At 47.6% G+C, this 19,995-nt stretch overlaps 2 protein-coding genes across 2 annotated transcripts; one reads left to right on the plus strand and one right to left on the minus strand.

Annotated features, from left to right (window-relative positions):
* The first annotated feature begins 5,146 nt into the window (after nucleotides 1-5,146).
* Nucleotides 5,147-7,434, plus strand: LOC125525212 (MADS-box transcription factor 29-like). Its single transcript, XM_048690221.1, has 7 exons — nucleotides 5,147-5,320; nucleotides 6,176-6,257; nucleotides 6,370-6,531; nucleotides 6,628-6,669; nucleotides 6,782-6,823; nucleotides 6,923-7,104; nucleotides 7,205-7,434. Exons 1-6 carry the CDS (start codon nucleotides 5,160-5,162, stop codon nucleotides 7,097-7,099), a joined length of 666 nt encoding a protein of 221 aa, XP_048546178.1. The 5' UTR covers nucleotides 5,147-5,159; the 3' UTR covers nucleotides 7,100-7,104; nucleotides 7,205-7,434.
* A 9,804-nt stretch (nucleotides 7,435-17,238) lies between these two features.
* On the minus strand, nucleotides 17,239-18,120 carry LOC125525667 (40S ribosomal protein S15a-5-like). Its single transcript, XM_048690664.1, has 2 exons — nucleotides 17,991-18,120; nucleotides 17,239-17,557 (listed from the first exon to the last, which is right to left on the minus strand). The coding sequence occupies exons 1-2, from the start codon at nucleotides 18,118-18,120 to the stop codon at nucleotides 17,415-17,417; spliced, it is 273 nt and encodes a 90-aa protein (XP_048546621.1). The 3' UTR covers nucleotides 17,239-17,414.
* Nucleotides 18,121-19,995: the final 1,875 nt, after the last annotated feature.

Here is a 19,995-nt window from a genome sequence, read left to right on the forward strand (position 1 = left end):
ACACACTATCCCTATGAGCACCATTGAGAGATTGAACCGGCATATCATCTTGAGAATTACGAAGTCACCATAGGCGACTCGTCGTCGACGGAAACGTCTGCTCCCACTGAAAGTACATCGCTGGAAATCCTGGAATAAACCCAAGAATAATGTGAGCACCACGACTTGAACCCCTGGTGGGTTGGGGATACCACTGTCCCACTAACCATTCAACCATAGGTTAGTTCGTCACGGAGGGGAAATGTAGAAATATAAACGTGATGAGGATAGAGATAATAAAGAGATAGAGATACAATAGTCCACTTCTGAGACCAGGCTCGGCTGCACCTGCGCTGACGAAAAATATCAAAACAAATAATAGAAAATTTCCAATTTGTTCTTGTGTGGTAGATAAATTGATGTGTAAGGTCCGCTCCAATTTTCAGCTCATTTGGACATTTGAGGAGCTTTTGGCAAAAAAGATAAATTCAGAGTCTGTAAAAAAGTTTATTGTTCACGCACTGTTCTGACCCAATTTGTCTTTTTGCTAAGAGCTGCTCAGATGTCCAAATGAGTTGAAATTGGAGCAAACTCACGCATCAATTTATTTCTGACCAGGTGAAGATGAGCCGGGCACCAAAACACTGCACTCAGGTACGATAATCCACTTAGAATTAGTTTAAAGTATATTACAACTTGTCTTATACTTTAAGTCTCGATCCATGTTATACTCTGTATATATTCCCACGATCAATATCAATACAACAACAACACAAAACAATATTCAGCCATCCCATAATTTTCACATTTGGATCATGAAAAGGATCGTGTGCCTGCCAACCTAAAGCCAGGCTCGCATTCGTCCTGAGCTAGGATTACACCACAAGCTGATGAAACGTGGCTTGTGAATGCCACACGCACCTCAATTAGCCGCGTCACCAATCACCATGCTCTGCGCTGCGCGAGAGATCAAGAGCGCCATGTTCACCATGGTCTGTGCCGCCCAACTCTGACTAGTACTCCCTCAATTCCACAATATAGTGCTTTCTCTATCCTCGTGCTTCAACTTTAACTGTAAATTTAACTATCAAGACCGATTGCGGCGGGAGCAAAAATTGTATCAGTGAATTCGTATTCGAAAGAAATTTTCAATTATGTAATTTTTTCTCCCGCCACAGTCGGTCTCGTACGTTAAATTTATGGTCAAAATTCGACCTCGGAAAACGCGAGCACAATATATTTTAGAATGGAGGGAGTATATCCCCTTACCACTGTCCATTCCTTTCCCCCCTTCTTTTCCTCAGCAACAAGCAACGGCTTGTCCATGGAGCGGAACCCAGAGTTCGTCGCTCTCGGCGCTCTTGGGCTTGCCGGCATCTGCCGCGAGACCCTCCGCGTCGCCCGATCCCGTCCCCCGGGCTTCGCCATCTTGTCCGGCGAGGTGACCATGCTCGCTCTCTCCTTGCTCGCCCACGTCCCCATGTCCCGCGCCCTCTTCTCTGACGCCCTCGCCTCCGCCGACGCTGGCGGCGGCCTCCGCCGTCTCGTCGCGAACTGGGCGCCCTTCTTCCTCGTAGAGGCCGCTTTCCTCGTCGACATCGTCGTCCAGTGGCTCTTCGACGCCGCCTGCTGCGTCTTCTCCGTCGCCCCGCGCTACGGCGTCACCGACGACCGCGACGCCCGCTCCATCGCGCGCGACCTCCGCACCGTGCCCAGGTTCGTGGCCACGTTCCTCGTGTCCGTCTTCCGAGGCGACTCCCGCAGCGCCGCGCGCCTCGTCCGGACGGGCCCCAAGGTCGCCTGCCGCCTCCTGGCCTCCTGGCCCCGCGTCTTCCTCCTCCTCCTCGGCTACACCGCATTCTTCGGCGCCCCCGCCGCCTGGCTCGCGCACGGCCGCCTCCTCGACGTTGCTCCGGGCGAGGAGAGCGGCGTGCAGCTTCAGCTTCCGCGGGCGGCGCTGCTGCTGCTGGGCGGAGCCGCGTACCTCGCCGGGGCGGTGTACATCGGCGCGGTGTGGTGGCGCGTCGCCTGCGTGATGCTGGTGCTGGAGGACGTCGGGGGCTTCTTCCAAGCCATGCACATGAGCGACGAGCTCCTCGCCGGCAAGACCTGGGCCGCTGCCGCAGTCTTCTCGACGCTCGACGGCTGCGTCGTCGCCGTGCAGCTGGCTTTCGGGGCGCTCGTGGTGGACGACAGGATGGGCCTCGGCGTCTGGCTCCGGGTGGCCGCGGGTGTGGTGATGGCGGTGGCGCTATGGGCGGCGCTGATGGCAGGGCTGGTGGCGCAGGTGGTGGTGTTCTTCGTGTGCAAGAGCTACCACCGCGAGAGACAGCTTCTACGGCACGGCGGCGAAGAGGAAGAGCCTCGCCCACATCGGCCGGAGAGGAGAAGCCATTAGGAAGCGCCCAGCAACACTGCAACTGCCTAGTTAGCTAATTAAGCTAGTGTCCTATTGATCCTACGTTACGTGGCGCTCATGGTAGAATTAATCAGGCTAATTTCTAGTAGTACCTTCCTATAGAATATATTTAGAGACTTTGCATGCTTGGAGTAATTGTATATAGTATGCCATTAATTAAAGTGTGATCGTTGAGCGCCATAGATGAGCATTTGGACTAGCCAAGCAACCCACCAAGCCAAGTGTTTAATTTTCTTCTTCCACTTACTATTATTGCATATTTTTAATGAGATTGCTAAATCTCAGTCGACTGACACTTAACTTGTGAGATCTTATATGAAGATCCGTGTAATTTTTTCTTTCTTTCTTCTTTTTATATGTTCACTTGACTAAGCTGGGTTGAGTCTCAGTCGATTGCAATTTAGCCACACTCTATTTTTAACACAAAGCGATGAATAATATCAAGTACTCCCTCCGTTCCAAAATATAGTTCTCCCTCCATTCCCGTGCTTCAATTTTGACCATAAGTTTAACCAACAAGACCGACTGCAGCAGGAACAAAAGTTATACCAGTGAATTCGTATTCAAAAGAAGTTCTCAATTATATAATTTTTTCTCCCGCCGCAGTCTGTCTCATTGGTTAATATTATGGTCAAAGTTGGACCACGGAAAACATGGGCGCACTATATTTTAGAATGAAGGGAGTAATACAAATTACACCCGGCCCAAGAGGTAATGGAGACATTTACAAAAAAGAATTTCGCAACACTTTATATATAAACCACCAACCAAGCGTTACAACCACCGTTACAAACAGAAAGTGACAAAGAAATCAACAGTGGCCGCCGCCACCATTCCAAGCGTTGCTTGCGTGGACGATCACCAGGCATCGCAGCCGCGCCCCCATTAGTCTGACGGAATCAAATTGTGCGGCCTCGACATAACCCCGCCACCGCGACTACAAGGCCGCACTGCTACCTCCGAGCCAATCAACCACCGAATCCATTTGCCACCTTCGGATCATGCGCCCCCATGAGTTGTCGATCCGTGCTGCTGCGATCTCGACAAGGGGAAATAGGATGAGGCCCCTCCGGCGTTGCATGGGCTTCGCCCAACAGACACCCTCTAGCGATGGTGAGGAGAAGATCAAAAGAAGTGGACGAGAGGGAGGCAAGAGCACTAGCGACGGAGCAAGGGATTACGTGACACGCACACGGGGCGCGTCGCAAGAGAGGTGGGTGGGGGAGGCGGGGGGTGTTTTTTGTCTCAAGTTCGGCGATGGCAACAGAGACATTTAGGAAGCATGTAGCCAAAGCAGCATGTTGAAGCAATCTATAATAAGTAACAAAGGCATCGGCATGTTGAAGCAATCTATAATAAGTAGGAAAGGCATCAATATCATAGGCCTCGGAAGGAAACACCGCTTCTATCGCCAAAACCAACCAACCCAACGATGGCAACTTTCGTTTCGGTTTATTTTTGACAGAAAATTGCCGTGCTTGCCAACTAGCTTGCCATTCTCGCGTCACTAAACTTGTTATGAATAACGTTCGGAGCTGTCATGTGCTCGTACCTGACGTTCGGTACTTATTTTTTTATCTTTTTATTGGCCATGTTTTGATTTGATTTCGCTGTGCATGCAGAAAAAAAAGAGGAAGGATGCGTGAGGCAGTAATGAGAGAGAGAGAGAGAGAGAGAGAGAGAGAGAGAGAGAGAGAGAGAGAGAGAGAGAGAGAGAGAGAGAGAGAGAGAGACGCGTCGTGGCTTTGGGCAGCTGAGTAGAGTAGCTGCATGGTGGGTAGATGCAGCAGAAGAGATGGCATGGTTGAGGCAAAAGCGCGTACTACCTTACCTGCCACGTCCTCCGATCCCGGCCGGCCGGTGTGTCTTCTTCCTCATACACATAGGCGGGTTCCGTTTCCGGGCACTTCAGGCAGCATCATGCGCCACAGCCATGGCCTGTGCAGCATGCGCTGTTGCCCGAGTCATTGGTCCAAGCTACGAGGGGCCGCGCGCTCGCCGATTTCCGGTGGCGCGACGTATACCCTGTGGGTGTAGTGCGCTGGTGACGCGCCAACAAAACTGTCGCCGCGGTGTCGGTCAAGGCCTGGCCGGTTCACGACTTCTTCCGCTTTAGGCCGGAAACGGCAATATTCCACCGCCCGGAAAGAGGCACGGCGACCGGAGGAGGCGCCCAGATCGGCAACGCACGAAGCCGCCGCGAAGGCCGCTTTTGTTCCGCACCGCTCGCTTTCCGGTCGGTCACAGCACAGCACCTCGAGTGCTGCTGCTGCTACAGTCACACACGCCGGCGGGATACGCTGCCGATACAGCCATTGGTACGCTACGCACACCATGACTGCTGAGGGCGCTCGCGCGCTGCCGCATTGTAGCACCGGAGCAGAGTGGTCAAAGCTACCACCCCACCCCACTCCTGTAGCCGCGGACGAAGCTTCCCGGCAATTGCGCTGCGTGTCAGGTCTTCAGTACGAAGCCGCTACCTACCTAGACACCTTGGTGCTCCACTTCCACTCCCCCTGCTGCGCTGCGTCCTCTGCCGCTTGTTTCTTTCAGAATTACTACAGTTTCAGACTTGGCCTGGAAGAATCCCCAACAAGAACTCAAGAAGAAGAGGAAAGCAACCGCGTCCGATCAACCACGAGGTAACAATCAATCAAACCTGTCTACAGCTGCAATGCTTCTCCTTCTGCCGCGAATGCGAATGCGAATGCGAGTCTCTTCTTGCTCTGTCTCGGTTCCAGCAGAAGAGAAGGGGCGCGGGATGGCCGACGACGACGTCTCGTGGCGGGCCACCTTCGGCGAGCGCAGCGGCGGGCTGCTGACGGAGGCGCAGGAGCTCGCCGCGCTCTGGGAGGCGGACGTCGGCGTCCTCGTCTTCGACCGCGCCGGCAGGCAGATGGACTACTGCAGCCCCCACACCAGGTCCGTCCCTTCCTTCCTTCCTCGATCTTCTTCTCCCAATCTCCCGTCATTCCAGTTGCGCACTGAATTCGGATATCCTGCCCTACAATGCCCTGGCTAGCTAGGTGCCTTCCGGGCAATCGAATTTTTTTTCTGCATTATGTTTGGATGAACTTACCAATTGCTGAATATACATTCCTTGCAAGTGGCAACCGATCTTGCGGTGCGCAATTGATTTGTGTGAAATACAAGATGAGAACCAACTTACATGCTCAAGTTAGTCAGTCAGATGATATGCACTTTTAGTTTAGCTCTGATTTCAATCGTGGGGCATCTTCAGATTAGCATTCATGTTCAGATTCAGATACTACGTACTGTACGCACCTCAGCATAAACGCCCAAAATTTTACTTTGTGGCCGATCAGTCACAAGTAATTAATTAGCCATCGATTGGTTGGTTCTTATGCAAGCACTGACTTTTAAAGTTAAAAACACCTTGCCAAAACATCTTATATTGCATTCGTAATCGCAGCATATCCTAAACAACACCCAGTGACTGAAACTTCCACATGGTGCATAAATTTGTACTTGTCTATATATATATATATATATATCCTATCTTCTGTACAATAGTACCGGTATATAGCAACGATGCTACACTTACGGGCAATTCATACGGGGCTGCTCTTACGGGATGATGTGTCACTATTTCTGTGGAAGTTGGGATGAGAACGACCCCACGGTGAAAATGAGGGGGCGCAGAGAGCCAGAGACTGGTGGGGAGGGAGTCCGTACGTGAAATAAGGCAAGCTAACCGTAAGTGTAGCATTTTTGGGTATATAGTGCTGACGACTCACTCACTTGTCATTTGTTAAGCTGGAGCGAGCTGATGCAACGCTACCAGATCATCACCAAAGGCAAGTTCGAGGGGATAAATCATGATGATGACCGCCATCAGGTTAGCGAACAAACACATCTTGCTGTACTAGCTACATACATACGTACATTTGTGCACTGAGAGTTAACTGCATGATTGCATTCTGATTGGTTTATGTGACTCTTGCACACAGGAGCTGTTGGCCGAAATCACAAGGTTGAGGCGTGAGCGTGACCGCCTCGAGGCCAGCGTGAGGAGGCAGACCGGAGACGACCTGCCATCCGCCGCAACCACGGTGCTTGGCGATCTGGAGCAGCAGGTAGAGTATGCACTGGGTAAAGTCCGTGTGATGAAGGTACGCATACACACCACGCCCTGCATTGTACAAAATTCACTCCACATTTCACTGTCAGTGTCTGAGTGACTGGCCACATGGCTTCTTTGTGTGCAGGATAAACTGTTGGAGCAGCAGCTGGACGAATCATACCACAGGGTAAGCAGCTGTAATCGTAGGGGAACCGGAATGATTTAAGATGCAGACAAGAAAATTGTGAATGATCGTGCATATATGCCTCCGTCTGTGTGTGTGTGTGTGTGTGATGTAGGTGCACATCTTGGAGGACCAGAACAGCTTCCTTCGCCACATGGTATGGTAGGAGTGATTTGCATCGCTGCGTCCTGCGTGCCTGCCTGCTATTGCTCCTATACTGACCTGACCTTCTGCATGCGTCTCCACTGTTTGTCAGATGAGCGAGGAGGGGCGGCGACGTGCTGCCGTGGAGGCGTCGGCGGTGGTGGCGGAGCTCATGGCGCCGATGCAGCCGGCGACGCTGTTCGGGGGCTTCTTCCCGGAGGTGGAGGAGGAGGGGCCATCCACGTCGCTCCGGCTGTGGCCGCGGCAGTTTCCTGGCTGTGGCAATTAAGATCGGTGCGTTTTTTCTAAAGGGGACTGCTTGTGATTGTTAATCAACCGGTGATCAATCTGCATCCTGACTAGTGTAGTCGAACATTGTTCTGGTGTTTTGCAGAACAAGAAGGAGAGATGATGCACTCATCTCATGGAAGACAGAGGCTAATTAGTTAACTAATCTAGTTTAAACTTACTAGTAGCAGGCCAGTAGTTACGGCTAAGGATCCGGCGTATGTTCAGAGGGCATACAGTTGACAAGTAATTGGGCCATCTTGTCAACACTATATACATAGTCCCGTTTTGCTACACAGAATTCCCCCTACTGCCCCCATATATATATGCAGCAGTATTTTCAAGAGCTGAGAGGACTATAGTTACGAAACTATAGCTTTCAAGAGCAAATTACATTCCATTTCTGCATTTTCTTTGTTACACTAAACTTGTAACTTTTTTAAGCATGTGAATCACGTGTCAAAGAAAAAAAAGGAATGGCTAGCGCTTAGTTTACCGTCAAAAAATTCTACAAATTTGCTCATACACGTCTAAAAAAACACTGTGTTATAAGAAATCATCTAAGGTAAAAATCACAATGTTGTTTTTGGAGCTTAGAAAAAAAACTTTGCATGTGATCTCAACATGAGATCGATTATACTCACTTATTAGTCGACTGAGAATTAATAAAACCAAAAAAAATTTTAAGAGGCAGTCAGTAATCATCTAAAATAAATGCCCTTCTACGAGATGCATTCTTCTAAGGGAGTGTTTGTTTCAGAAGTCCTAGGACTTTTTCTAGTCCCAGGGACTAGTCAAAAAAGACTCTCCAATAGAGTCTTTTTCTAGTCCCTGTAGAAAAAGTCCCTCCCGTTTGGTTCCTAGGGACTTTTTAGGGACTTTTTCTAGTCTCTGAGACTAAAAAGTCCCTGAACCAAACACCCCCTAAACCCTCCTAAGTTCGAGGGCCGGTCTAGCATGGTAGATGTCCGCAGCGACCAAGGTGCGCCAGCTTCGGCAAACACACATAAGCATTCCAAGCGTGCACTTCGGCAACAACCGTAGCACCAGCGATAAGGCCTGCGTAGATGGTGAGGAGGTCAAGATGATGTCCCTGCAAGGCTGTCTTCCGAGACAGGCGACGCTTTCCTCGTACACTGCAATCTGCAAGAATATATTCTTCCAATTGTCGGTGTCCCCGCTCTTCAAGTCGAGTAGCATCTCAATGTCCCCGGTGGATGGGACATATACCCATATATCTTCTGGGCAGTCGTCTTGCGTTAGGAGGATGTGGCGACCATTGCCGATAATGGCTAGTGGGATGACCTTGACGTGGTTGTAATTGTCGTATCGACCTCTCATGAAACAATTGACCTCTGGTGACGCAGTGCATTCGTCGATTCGACAGTATAAATCCCACACGGCGCTTGACCCACATCCACGTAGTATCCAAACATCGTACCGATGATAATGGCCGTGATATCGTCCCCCGGGAAAAAAACATAGATCCCCGGCGAGCTCCGCCAGACAAAACCGCTTATTCAGAGCCTCACTGTCCATGCCTGACGGTGGCGCCGGCACAGTCGCAAAGCTCTCGTCAGAGACGGAGAATGAAACGATCATCATCTCTTCAAGCGTGCGGGGTGAATCGTGTTTGCGGTGGGCTAACCAGTACACGTACCCTTGCGCAAAGGCGCTCGGTGTGTAGGGTTCCAACCAACAATCCACAGGCCTGGAACGAACCGTGCGCCACGACTCAGCGGCGGCGCTGTTCACCACGTAGACCTCGCACCCGACAGACGTGGGGCGGCCCCCGCCGTCGGGTTCGCCGTAGTAGTAGACGCGCACGACCTTGTGCCTCCTGACGCGCTCGTCGTAGCCGAGCCCTAGGCTGGCGTACCTGTGAGCCTCGTCTCCGGGGCGCCGGCAGCCCGTGGTCCGGCCCTCCGGGAGGGCCCTCTTCTGGCCAGTGGACGGGTTGCACAGGACGTGGATCCCCGTGGGGATCAGCTCGAGGAGGACGAGGCCGCGGCACTGCACCGTGACGAGGAAGGAGTGCGTGGGGCATGATTCCGCGGGCGGGGGAGGATCCCAGGACGCCGTGATGAAGCGCGGGAAGCAGCCGGTCGTGATGGCGATGGGGATGCCGATGGTCGGCGACGCGCGGCCGTCGCGGCCCACGCCGTGCAGCTTCGCCTCTTGGTCGTGGTCGTAGGGGTAATCCTGCAGGCGCAGGATCTTGGGGCGCCCGCCATGGATGGAGTGGTGGCGGTCGGCGAAGTCGTCCGAGGAGAGCGCAGCGGCCCAGGCGCGGGAGAGGCAGCGGCACCGGAGCGCCGACTTGGCCGGGAGCCGCGCCAAGATCTCATCCTGGATGATCTCGTCGGGGAGGACTGGGCATGGGCGCGTTGGCGGCTGCATGCGTGCGTGCGGCACGGGTGAAGATAAACCTGGGAACGGTCTGGACTGAATCCATAGTTTCAGTCAGTTTTTGTACTGGGTTGCCTTTGGATTGGATGAAATGGGCCAAACCCCTAAATCAATTTAGTTTGGTCTGGGCCTTAACAATTGTTGGACTGAGTTGGTTTGGTCTGGACACGAACCGAACGGTTCCAAACCGTCTCGACCCATAGTCTGAAACCAAATCGATAGACCAAATCGTGATCTAGGTGAGGAGCGCCTCTGTACTGAGCGATGGCCGCCGCCCGCCACTCGTAGGATCTTCCACTGCCGCCGCCGACCAAATCGAGGGATCTTCCACTGCCGCCGCGGACCAAATCGAGGGATCTTCTGCTGCCGCTGTCGTTGCCGTCGGCTGGAGCATGGTCGCCGCCTTCCCCTCCCTTGGGCCTTGGCTGAGCTTGGCCGCCGCTCACCGCTGCGGTTAGGGCTCGCCGGCTGCCGCTGCAGTTGCCGCTGGCTGGAGCTCGGCAGGTCAGTGCATCCTTCTCTCTCTCTCTCTCTCTCTCTCTCTCTCTCTCTCTGAACCTTACTCGTCTCTGCAGGCTGTAGGTAACTCAAGACGCCGCCGCCGGTGACTCAAGATACGGCTGCAAAAGTTGGTTGGATTCTGAAATATTTGATCGATGCCTGTTACCTATTGTGTGAGATTTGGGGAATTTTGTGTGAAATTTATCATCTTGGACATGAATCATGTGCTGCTGTGCATCTCTGCTTTTGTCATTGCTCACCTCCTTTGTTTTTAATAAAGTGGTTATGACACTGCTCACCTCCTCCGTTATTTTACATTAGCAGTTCAAGAAGACCATTGCAATATTTGTGGGTAAATAAACTGTACAATCCTTCTAAGGTGTTCTCAGAACAGAGTTCTTTGAGAAACCAGGCCTACTTTTGTTCTATTAATCTACTCCTAACATATTGATTGTTTCTTCAAGAACAGAGGGAAACGTGATGTTTTATTAGTTGTATCAGAATAGCATGTGAACTGTTCTTAGTTGCTTCAGAATAGAATGTGAAGTATTCTTAGTTGTTCCAGAATAGCATGGATGATTTGGTGAACTATAATTATCTAGCTTCTGGATGATTTGCCTATATTTACTTATATCCATATAAATCATTCCGTTTATGAGTGCAAGCTGATGTCACATGAAGGTTTAAGTTCTTACATACTATTCTTAATTGAGGGGTCATATTGTTCTCAACCTTTTATTATGTTTGTCACATGCAGGTTTCATCATTCTTCTTCTCTTCATACCAAGCCTTTCATACTTTGAAGGTGTTGTGATTTGGGACAGAAGGAAGGCAGGACAGGAGGTGTTTGATTGGTGTGATAAAAAGGCTTGAACCATGTCTGGGAATGTGTCAGACAGCTCAGGTATTGGTGAATCAGCTGATGAGTTGTTGCAAACACCACATAGTAGGCGTGCTAAAGTCTGGGAATACTATGAGCCAGATTTGGTAGAGGTGGACAATGTCCAGAAGGCTGTGTGTAAGTATTGTTCCATGAAATTAGCATGCAAGTCTGGGACGAGCAGCCTTAGAAACCACATTGGTGAGTCATGCCCCAAAATCGATGATGAGTCCAGAAATAGGTTTCTTGCAACAATTAAGAAAAAACCATCAGATGTGGGGTTTGTTTTCGATCCTCAGAGAAGTCGTCAGCTCATGATCAAATATTGCATCCACGCCGAGGTTGCATTCAGGAAGTTTGACGATCCTTACTTTGAAGAGTGGATGGACTCGATGCAGCCCACCTTTAAAGTCATTCGGCGCCAGACTGTTCGCAACGACTGTGTGGACGTATATGAGCAAATGAAGGATCAGCTGCGCATTGAGTTCGAGTCTCTTGATTCCCGTGTTTGTTTGACCTCGGACATGTGGACCTCTGTACAAGAACTAGGCTATATGTGTGTTACCGCTCACTACATTGATGGCAATTTCAACCTGAAGAAGAAGGTCATATCCTTCAAAAAAGTCAAGTATCCACACACAAGTGCGGCCATTGAAGAGACTTTGTGCAAGTGTTTGAATGAATGGGGCATCAAAAGGAAATTGTTTACTTTGACCTTGGACAATGCAGCAAACAATAAACCGGCAGTTGACTCATTTGTGCAACATCAAGACCATGGCATGTTGTTTGGTGGTGTGGATTTTCATGTAAGGTGTTCGGCACACATCCTTAATATCTTAGTTCAAGATGGAACAAGATATGTGCACAAGACCATAGAAAAAATCCGTGAACTTTTAAGGCATATCGCTTCTTTGCCATCAAGAATTCAATCCTTCAATGCGATTGCCACAAATTTGGATCTTCCTGAAAAGGCTGTTGGCATAAATCTTGATATTCCAAACCGTTGGAACTCTACATATCTAATGATTGGAGAAGCTCTGGAATACAAGGGAGCCCTCAATAATTATGCAAGTGAAAATGGTGAAATAGCACCGGACGATGTGGAGTGGACTAATGCTGAAGTAATGTGCACATTTCTAAAAGCTTTTGAAGAAGCGACAAAGTTAGTATCAGCCGATAGAACACCAACAGCCCATCTTTTTTTGCACATGGTGTTGTGCATCCGCCAAGCGCTAAGGGACCCTCAGTGGAGCACTAGTGGCACTATGTCAAACCTTGTCTATGCTATGGGCCAAAAGTTTGATAAATACTGGAAAGAGTCAAAACTGAATGTTGCAGTTGTCATCGCAACGGTGTTAGATCCAACCAAGAAATCTGACTTCTTGGAATTCTTCTTTGAAAAGTATTGTGAAAATGTGGATGATATTGAGAAGTGTCTAGAAGGTGTAAAAGACATGATGAGGTCGTATTATGAGAAATACGAGGAAGCCAGAAGAACCACCGAGCACTCGGTATCTCGGCAAGTCAGCGCCAATATAGGATCACCAGTTCTTGGCAAAAGGAGGCTGGAAGAAGAGTTTGCTCAATACAAGTCAAGAAGGAGGTCGTACATGCAACCAAAGTCTGAGCTGGACATGTATTTGGAGAAAATTTTCGACAGCTCCGGGGGAAGTTTTGATATTTTGATATGGTGGAAAACACATGCTGAAAAATATCCCATGCTCTCAACCATGGCTCGTGATTTCCTTGCAATACCTTTTAGCACCGTGTCATCTGAATCAGCATTCAGTTGCAGCGGAAGGACTTTAGGAGATTCCCGATGCTCGATGACGCCCGAAACGCTTGAGGCTTTAGTTTGCGGAAAAGATTGGCTTATCAAAATTCCAAATAATGAAGGTATGATATTATTTTCCCTGTTTGGTCTGGAAACTTCTTTACTAGTATACTGAGAAAGCTTTATGTTGCTTAACATGTACTTTGAAAGTGCAGGCCCAAGTGGGACAGCCTAATGAAGAAAAGGTCTTATGTTAACAAATTGGTAAGTAAAATATATGGACATTTGCATAGATTCAGTTTTAGACCGTCTCATGTCATGGCTGTAATGCTAATGTTCCCGTCTAAATCTTCATCATGTTGCCGAGAGGTTCCGGTCTAAATCTTCATCATTCTGTCAGCGATACATATTGTAGATTATGAAACAACTAGTACTACTAGTAGTATAGTTAACTGTGCTGGATGCCCCAAGTTATATTCATTTACACTTTAGTACATAAATATAATACCTTTCTTGTTGCCAAATTTGACTGATTATGCACACAGAAATTGATGTGCCAAATAGAGTGATATTTGGTCAATTCTCCTTGGACTTTGAGTGATGGTTCACACTTCACCTCAGCAAACTAGTCTCAAGTGACATAATATTCTTTGGTCAAAATACTCTGCTTTCCCGTCACGAAAATTCTCTTGATTTGACCACATACTAACAGTGTATAGTGACAGGGATGTGATGGACGTTCAATTTTTCTTTGTTTCTTTAGAAGCATCCATAGGGAATTCTTGCTTTCCATGTGAAGATAAAAACAGAGCGTAGCAACCATAGGAGTGATATTCTTCTAAGGCTGCAGATTTTTTGAATTGAAGAAATCTGTGTTCTACTAGTGAGATATGGTCGTGTTAAAGTGCGGCGATTGCTATATATCATTCTGATGTACCTGTTAATACACTCAGGTATCAAGACGAAAGCCGGGGTAGAAGAAACCATTTAGAAAAGGGAGATGGATGTCCAGCAACTATGTAAAATGAATTATGTAACTGAGTTATTGTGTAACATCCAGTATTATGTGTAATAATTTTAGACCCCATGCTGTAACATCCAACGGCTACTTAGTTAGTCAGGAAGCTATCCTTTTCCTAGTAAAACTGGGTTGCCATTCTTATTCCTTGTCCATGGATTGAAACTATGGGTTAAATCCATAAATGGCATATGGTTTGGATTGGTCTGGGTGGAAAACGCATGTAGTTTGGTTTTGGTTTGGATGCTAGCTTAATTAATTTGGTTTGGTTCGGTTTGATTGCTGGAGGTGTAGTCATATGGTTTGGGCTGGGTTTAGTTTGGATGTCAAACTATTCCCAGGTCTAGGTGAAGTGAATGGCTAGGGCAAAGAAAAAATTCTTTTACTTCCCCCGGGTCGTACGTCCCGCTTCGTGCGACCCGACCCTCTCCTGATGATGATGACACCTAGCAAAACGAATCTCAAAGCACACCTTCCTTTCTTCCACCTCTGCCCTCTCTCACCCCTGTCTCTTTCTTCTCTGTGAGCAGGAGCAGCACTAGCACGCGCACGACCAACAGCCAGAGCACGTCCAAGGTCCAACCGCCGGCACCATCCCAAGCAAATTCTCCTCCCTCACCGCCCATGGCGCGCCCTTCCAGATCAGCCGCAGCACGACGCCCCTTCCGTGCTCGTCTTCCATGGCTATCTGGCCATCAACAGCCCCAATTTCTTTGCCGCCGCCGCCGGGGCAGCAGCCGAGGAGACTCAAGATCCTCGCGTTGGGCAGCTAATGAGGAAAAGATCCAGGGAGGCGGACAGCAGAAAGAGCGAGCACATCATGTTCTAGCAGAAACAAGATCGTGAGGCCAGGGTTGCTAATATCTCACCACCTACGCTCCATGCATGAACATGAACATGTATAGACAACCTGTGTATCAATTTGCATAATCTTGCAACAATAATGATCAACACTGCCTCGAGCAAGAACGTAAACATAGCCCAAATTAGCCGTGCTTTAAATCCTCGGTTATGGAAAAGTGGCTGCGACAAGGTTCTCAGCAAGATCATAGATGCTCGAACTAGAATGTTACTCGTGTATCTCAAAGTGCATGGGTGTATTACGCCTACAGAAATATCTGTCCCAAAGAAGGATTACAATATTTATGTCAGTGTCGCCAGACATACTTTTGACATGTAATCCCATTTTCTATTGGCCATGAACAAAAGCAGCAAGCTCTAAATGTCCAAATAAAATGACTTCAGTCATAACAGAAAGATAAACAATGCAGCCCAGGGCTGATTCAGCATGGGATGACTGTGTTTCCTTCTTAATGGAAGTAACCGAGGACCTGGCCGCCCACATTCTGCCTAATTGCTTCCTCGTGATCTAAAACGCCATTTGGGGTGGTCACCACAACATAGCCCCACTGCAAAGCAAATAAGAGCACGAAAAGGAAATGTGTTAGAAATAACACACTAACTCTACAAAATAAATGAATAGCACATAATAAAGCAGGACAAATAAGCATTCTGAAGTAAGTTTAGCTACAAGTGCTTAATTTGACATCCGAACCAGAGATGGGATCGAAGGAGATCCGAATAATACGAGTAACGGCAAGAAAGTTTACACTACGTAACAGTATCAGTTAGTACCGACACTTTAGTCCCGGTTCAATCCAGAACCGGACTAAAGGCCCTCCACATGGCCGGTCCACCTTTAGTCCCGGTTACCAACCGGGACTAAAGGAAATTTCCTGATTTTTTTTTTGAAATTTTTTTTGGAATTTTTTTTTAATTTTTTTATTTTCAAATTTCTGAATTATTTTAACCTCTAATCTCTAATCACCCCTCATCACTGCTCAATTTAATCTCTAATCACTCCTCATCATTCCAAATCATCTCACTTCCTGAACGGTCACCCATCCTCTCACTACTCCAGCCTGAGCACGCTTAACTTCCGGGTTCTATTCTCCCTCGTTTCCAAGTCTACACTTGTTGTTTTCCTGACAATAGTAAGATGTCAATCCTATTAACCCTCAGGAATTTAGCTTGAGCATGAAGTCACATATTTCACTGTTTGAGTTTAAAACTATTGTTCTAAAAAACAATAATTTTTAGTAACACTAATATTTTTGAATAAGTAGTTTGACCATTGTTTGACCACAGTTTGACCATAGTTTGACCAGATTTGACCAAAATTCAAAAAAGGTGAAATAATTATTTAATAACACTAATATTCTTGAATAATTATTTAGTAACAGTAATACTTCTTGAATAAGTAGTTTGACCATAGTTTGACCAGATTTACTGAAAATTTAAAAAAACTGAAATTTGAGCATAACTTTTTTTCCTTTTGGAATTTGAGGATTCTAGAAATTTGCAAACAGGCCGTAGACGGTCTCCATTGGATGTAACTTTTCGAGTAGATGATTTTTCATATAAAAAACTTTTTCATCCGAGTTCGTATGCAAAAGTTATGCCCATTTTACAAATTCCAGAGAGATTTTGTAAATAAAGTCGAAATTCATATTTGTAAATTTTCCCAACAACTAGACCACATATCACATGTGAAACTTATTTTCTTTTATTTTTTTGACATTTCCATCATTTTTTTTTATTTTTTTTAAAACTGAAAAGGCGATCCAGGGGGGAATAGTTTGAAAATGGGACCTTTAGTACCGGTTCGTGGCACGAACCGGGACTAAAGGTCTCATCCCCATTAGTCCCGGTTCGTGCCTTAAACCGGGACTAAAGGTCTAATCTTTAGTCCCGGTTTGTGGCACGAACCGGGACTAATGGTTGTGGGCCAGGAACGAGGCCCATTGGTCCCGGTTCATCCCACCAACCGGGACCAAAAGGTCTAGATGAACCGGGACTAATGCCTTAGCCGCACGAACCGGGACCAATGCTCACATTAGTCCCGGTTCTAGACTGAACCGGGACTAATGGGCTGCGCCGGCCTGAACCATAGCCCTGTTTTCTACTAGTGAATTTCCCTGAGATGTGCTTCTACTCACTTGCCAGTCATCTCTAAATGAAAAGATATAGGACTCGTATTTGTGGCAAAACAATTCAACTAAGTTAGCAAACCTTCTATGGTCTGTCATACAAAAGAGATAACCTGTAGAGTTTTTCACTTGCCTTGCTTTCCAAAAGTGGTTTTTGCAGCAGGGAAAGATGAACATTTATGCTATATTCTTCCATGGCTTAATTTATTTACTCAATTACTCAAAAATCTGCCACAACCCACAATGGCATGTTGATTAGAATGTTTTCAAAACTTTTCGGGCATAATTGGTTCATGACTAACTTAGCCACATCTAACCTTGGGCAAAGTGTGGCGAACAAAATGTTCACCACAAGTGTGGTAGGATTTGGCAAAAAAACTGAGCCTATGACATGTCGACCGTGTATCTAGAAAAGTGTGGCAATGAACAAAACACATGCCTAAGATGTTGTGGCATGACAATGGTTCGGGGTGGCACACTTAGACTACAAACCAAACATCCCCTACGTACTAGTAAAAGTAAAATACTGTCTGATCTAGTAAATATTAGTTGCTCCTAACCCTAATGTACATTTAAACTAGCAAGGTCTGGCACACCATATCTTCACCTTCCTGGTCCATTCGGTATCCATAACAATATCAAAATAGACCAAGCAAGATAACTGTATCCCTCAACTAACAGAAGATATGAATGTTCACAAAAATCAAATATGAGTTGACAACATACCTGCCTGTTCGAAGCATCCTAGTTCTGTATTTTTTCTATTTCCATAGCCTTGAGATCCTGCCTGTAAGTGAGAGCTTTGCAATCTTTAATCCTTCCCTTAAGTTCCACGGTGATTTTTCCAACCCTATGTGGATCAAATACCTCGAAATTTTTTATGTAACCTGAAAAAAGTCAGGAAAATAAATTTCAAGGTAAAATAGCAAAGTAAAAGAAATGTTCTCATAAACTCTGAACAGCTTAAATTGCAACTGCGGGGGCAGGAGGCAGGGGCACAACACAGATATTAGCCGAGCAAACATAAGAGACCAAACAACATTACAAGTTTATAAAAAAATCCTTTCTTTTCACATGCTGAAGTCAAAATTATTACATCAGTAGGTAGCACCAAGCTGAGAACTCTGAAAAGAAAAGGCAGCCACTAACCCAAATAAACTCTGAAAAGAAAAGGCAGCCACTAACCCAAATAACTTATTTTTTCACTTGCTCTCGAGAAATGAAGGTGTATAATGCATAGTGATTCAAATACAAGATTATTACATCAGTAGGTAGCACCATGCAGCAGCCTGATGAGAGGGAGCACATAGTAGCTGGTACCTCTGTGCTTCATGATGTTGAGGAACGAGATCATGACGCCGGAGATGGGCTGGAGTTGCGCCGTAGCCTTCCCCCGCCGCTCCGCGTTCACCATCATGCGCAACGCATCGTTGAGGATCCTCCGGCCCATCGCTCGCTCGGTCTCTCCACTTGTAGCCTCCTGCACCTCTCGGCTCGCGTCTCTACCAGCCGCCTGTGATAACCTGGCTTAATAGGGATGATAGACTACTCATATCAATAAGAATTCCTTCTTTTTCAGGAGCCCATTCGGACAGAACTCCAAAGTTAAGCATGCTCAGTTTGGAGTAGTGTCGGGATGGGTGACCGACCGGGAAGTTGCTCCCGGGTGCGCACGAGTGAGGACAAAGTGCGCAAAAAAGACTAGTATTGATCTGTGGGGCCAGTCTAGATCCCGTCAGGAGTAACGACCACCGGCGGGTGTGTCCGGGGCGTTACAAGTTGGTATCAGAGCCGACCCTCGCGGTTACACGGATGGTTGCAGACAGGTGCGCGGTCATATTGTTCATGACGTTTGTGACCCGTCGTAGCACCCGGCATGGCACATGTATCGGACTGGATGCACAGACATATGTGCCAAGAGGGAACGTTCCTGTGGCCCGATGAGGACGTCGGTTCCTCTTAGTGGGGGTGTATGTGATAGTCTGGCTTAATAGGGATGATAGACTACTCATATCAATAAGGAATTCCTTTTTTTTCGGGAGTCCATTCGGACAGAACTCCACAGTTAAGCGTGCTCAGCTTGGAGTAGTGTTAGGATGGGTGACCGACCGGGAAGTTGCTCCCGGGTGCGCACGAGTGAGGACAAAGTGCGCAGAAAAGACTAGTATTGATCTGTGGGGCCGGTCTAGATCCCGCCAGGAGTAACGACCACTGGTGGGTGTGTCTGGGGCGTTACACCGCCGCCGGCACTCGCGATGAAGAAGAGCAGGGTGGGAATCAGGGAGGATGCAGCGAGCGTTAGAAGTGGGCCTTGCTCGCTCGATGATTTCCTGCAATTTTGGTGGGGGTCTCCAATGATGGTGGCCTTATATAATCATTACAAAGGTCGCCTATGGCATGAAGAGCCTTTCTAAAAAAGATGTTGATTGTGCCGTATGATCTACAAAAAATGGCTGAAATAACCCTATTTCGAAGGTTATGCCCAACTGTATCCAAAAACATCGCTAATTGCTGCTCCACGATAAGATGTGGACTGTCTTCTAACAAATTGCGATCCCTCAGTATGTCACATAAGCATAAGAACACAGCTCTTTCAAACCTTAACATGTTTTTACACAACACATCGCTTTTGCCAAAAAAATTGGTTTAGATAATCAATCTGATTCTATCTCTTTCATGCATTGGGCCACATGTAATACGTGGTCTTCTCTTCCTTATATTATACTCCCTCCGTTCCAAATTACTCGTCGTGGTTTGAAAGGGAGTAGCACGAACAATGACTACCATTGCAGCAAGTGCGAAGAAAACAGCGGCTCCCCTAACCATCATTTTTTTTCTTTTGTATGTCTTCTTGACCATCTACAATTGATGCATGCTATCAAGAATAGTACACATCACCATATATTGCAAAGATGTACTGGACAACAGCAATTTTAACAAAAATGTGTAACTGGACAGCGGCAAAAAATTTACTGGACAGCAGCATATACATGGGGAGAGGAAGAGAGGTTCGTACCTTAGGAGAGGAGGGTGTGCTTCGCTCTGCCGCCGCGCCTGAGTAGCACCTACACCCCTGCCTTCTTCCACTTGTGTATCCTGCAGATGGGGAGAGGATGAGATGAATCAGCCGCCCACGCAGATCGAAGGAAGAGAGGGCTGGTGGAGCGCAGGAGAAGGAGCAAGGAAGAAAACCGGCAGCGCAGGAGATGGACCGAGGGAGAGGTCCGGCAGTGCAGGATGTGGAGCAAGGGAGAGGGCCAGCGGCGCAACAGAGAGGAGGGAGAGAGGAAGAGGGCCGGCGGCGCACCTGAGTGGGAGAAACGCT

Source organism: Triticum urartu, chromosome 7 (assembly GCF_003073215.2).
Source record: "Triticum urartu cultivar G1812 chromosome 7, Tu2.1, whole genome shotgun sequence".
Lineage (NCBI taxonomy): Eukaryota > Viridiplantae > Streptophyta > Magnoliopsida > Poales > Poaceae > Triticum > Triticum urartu.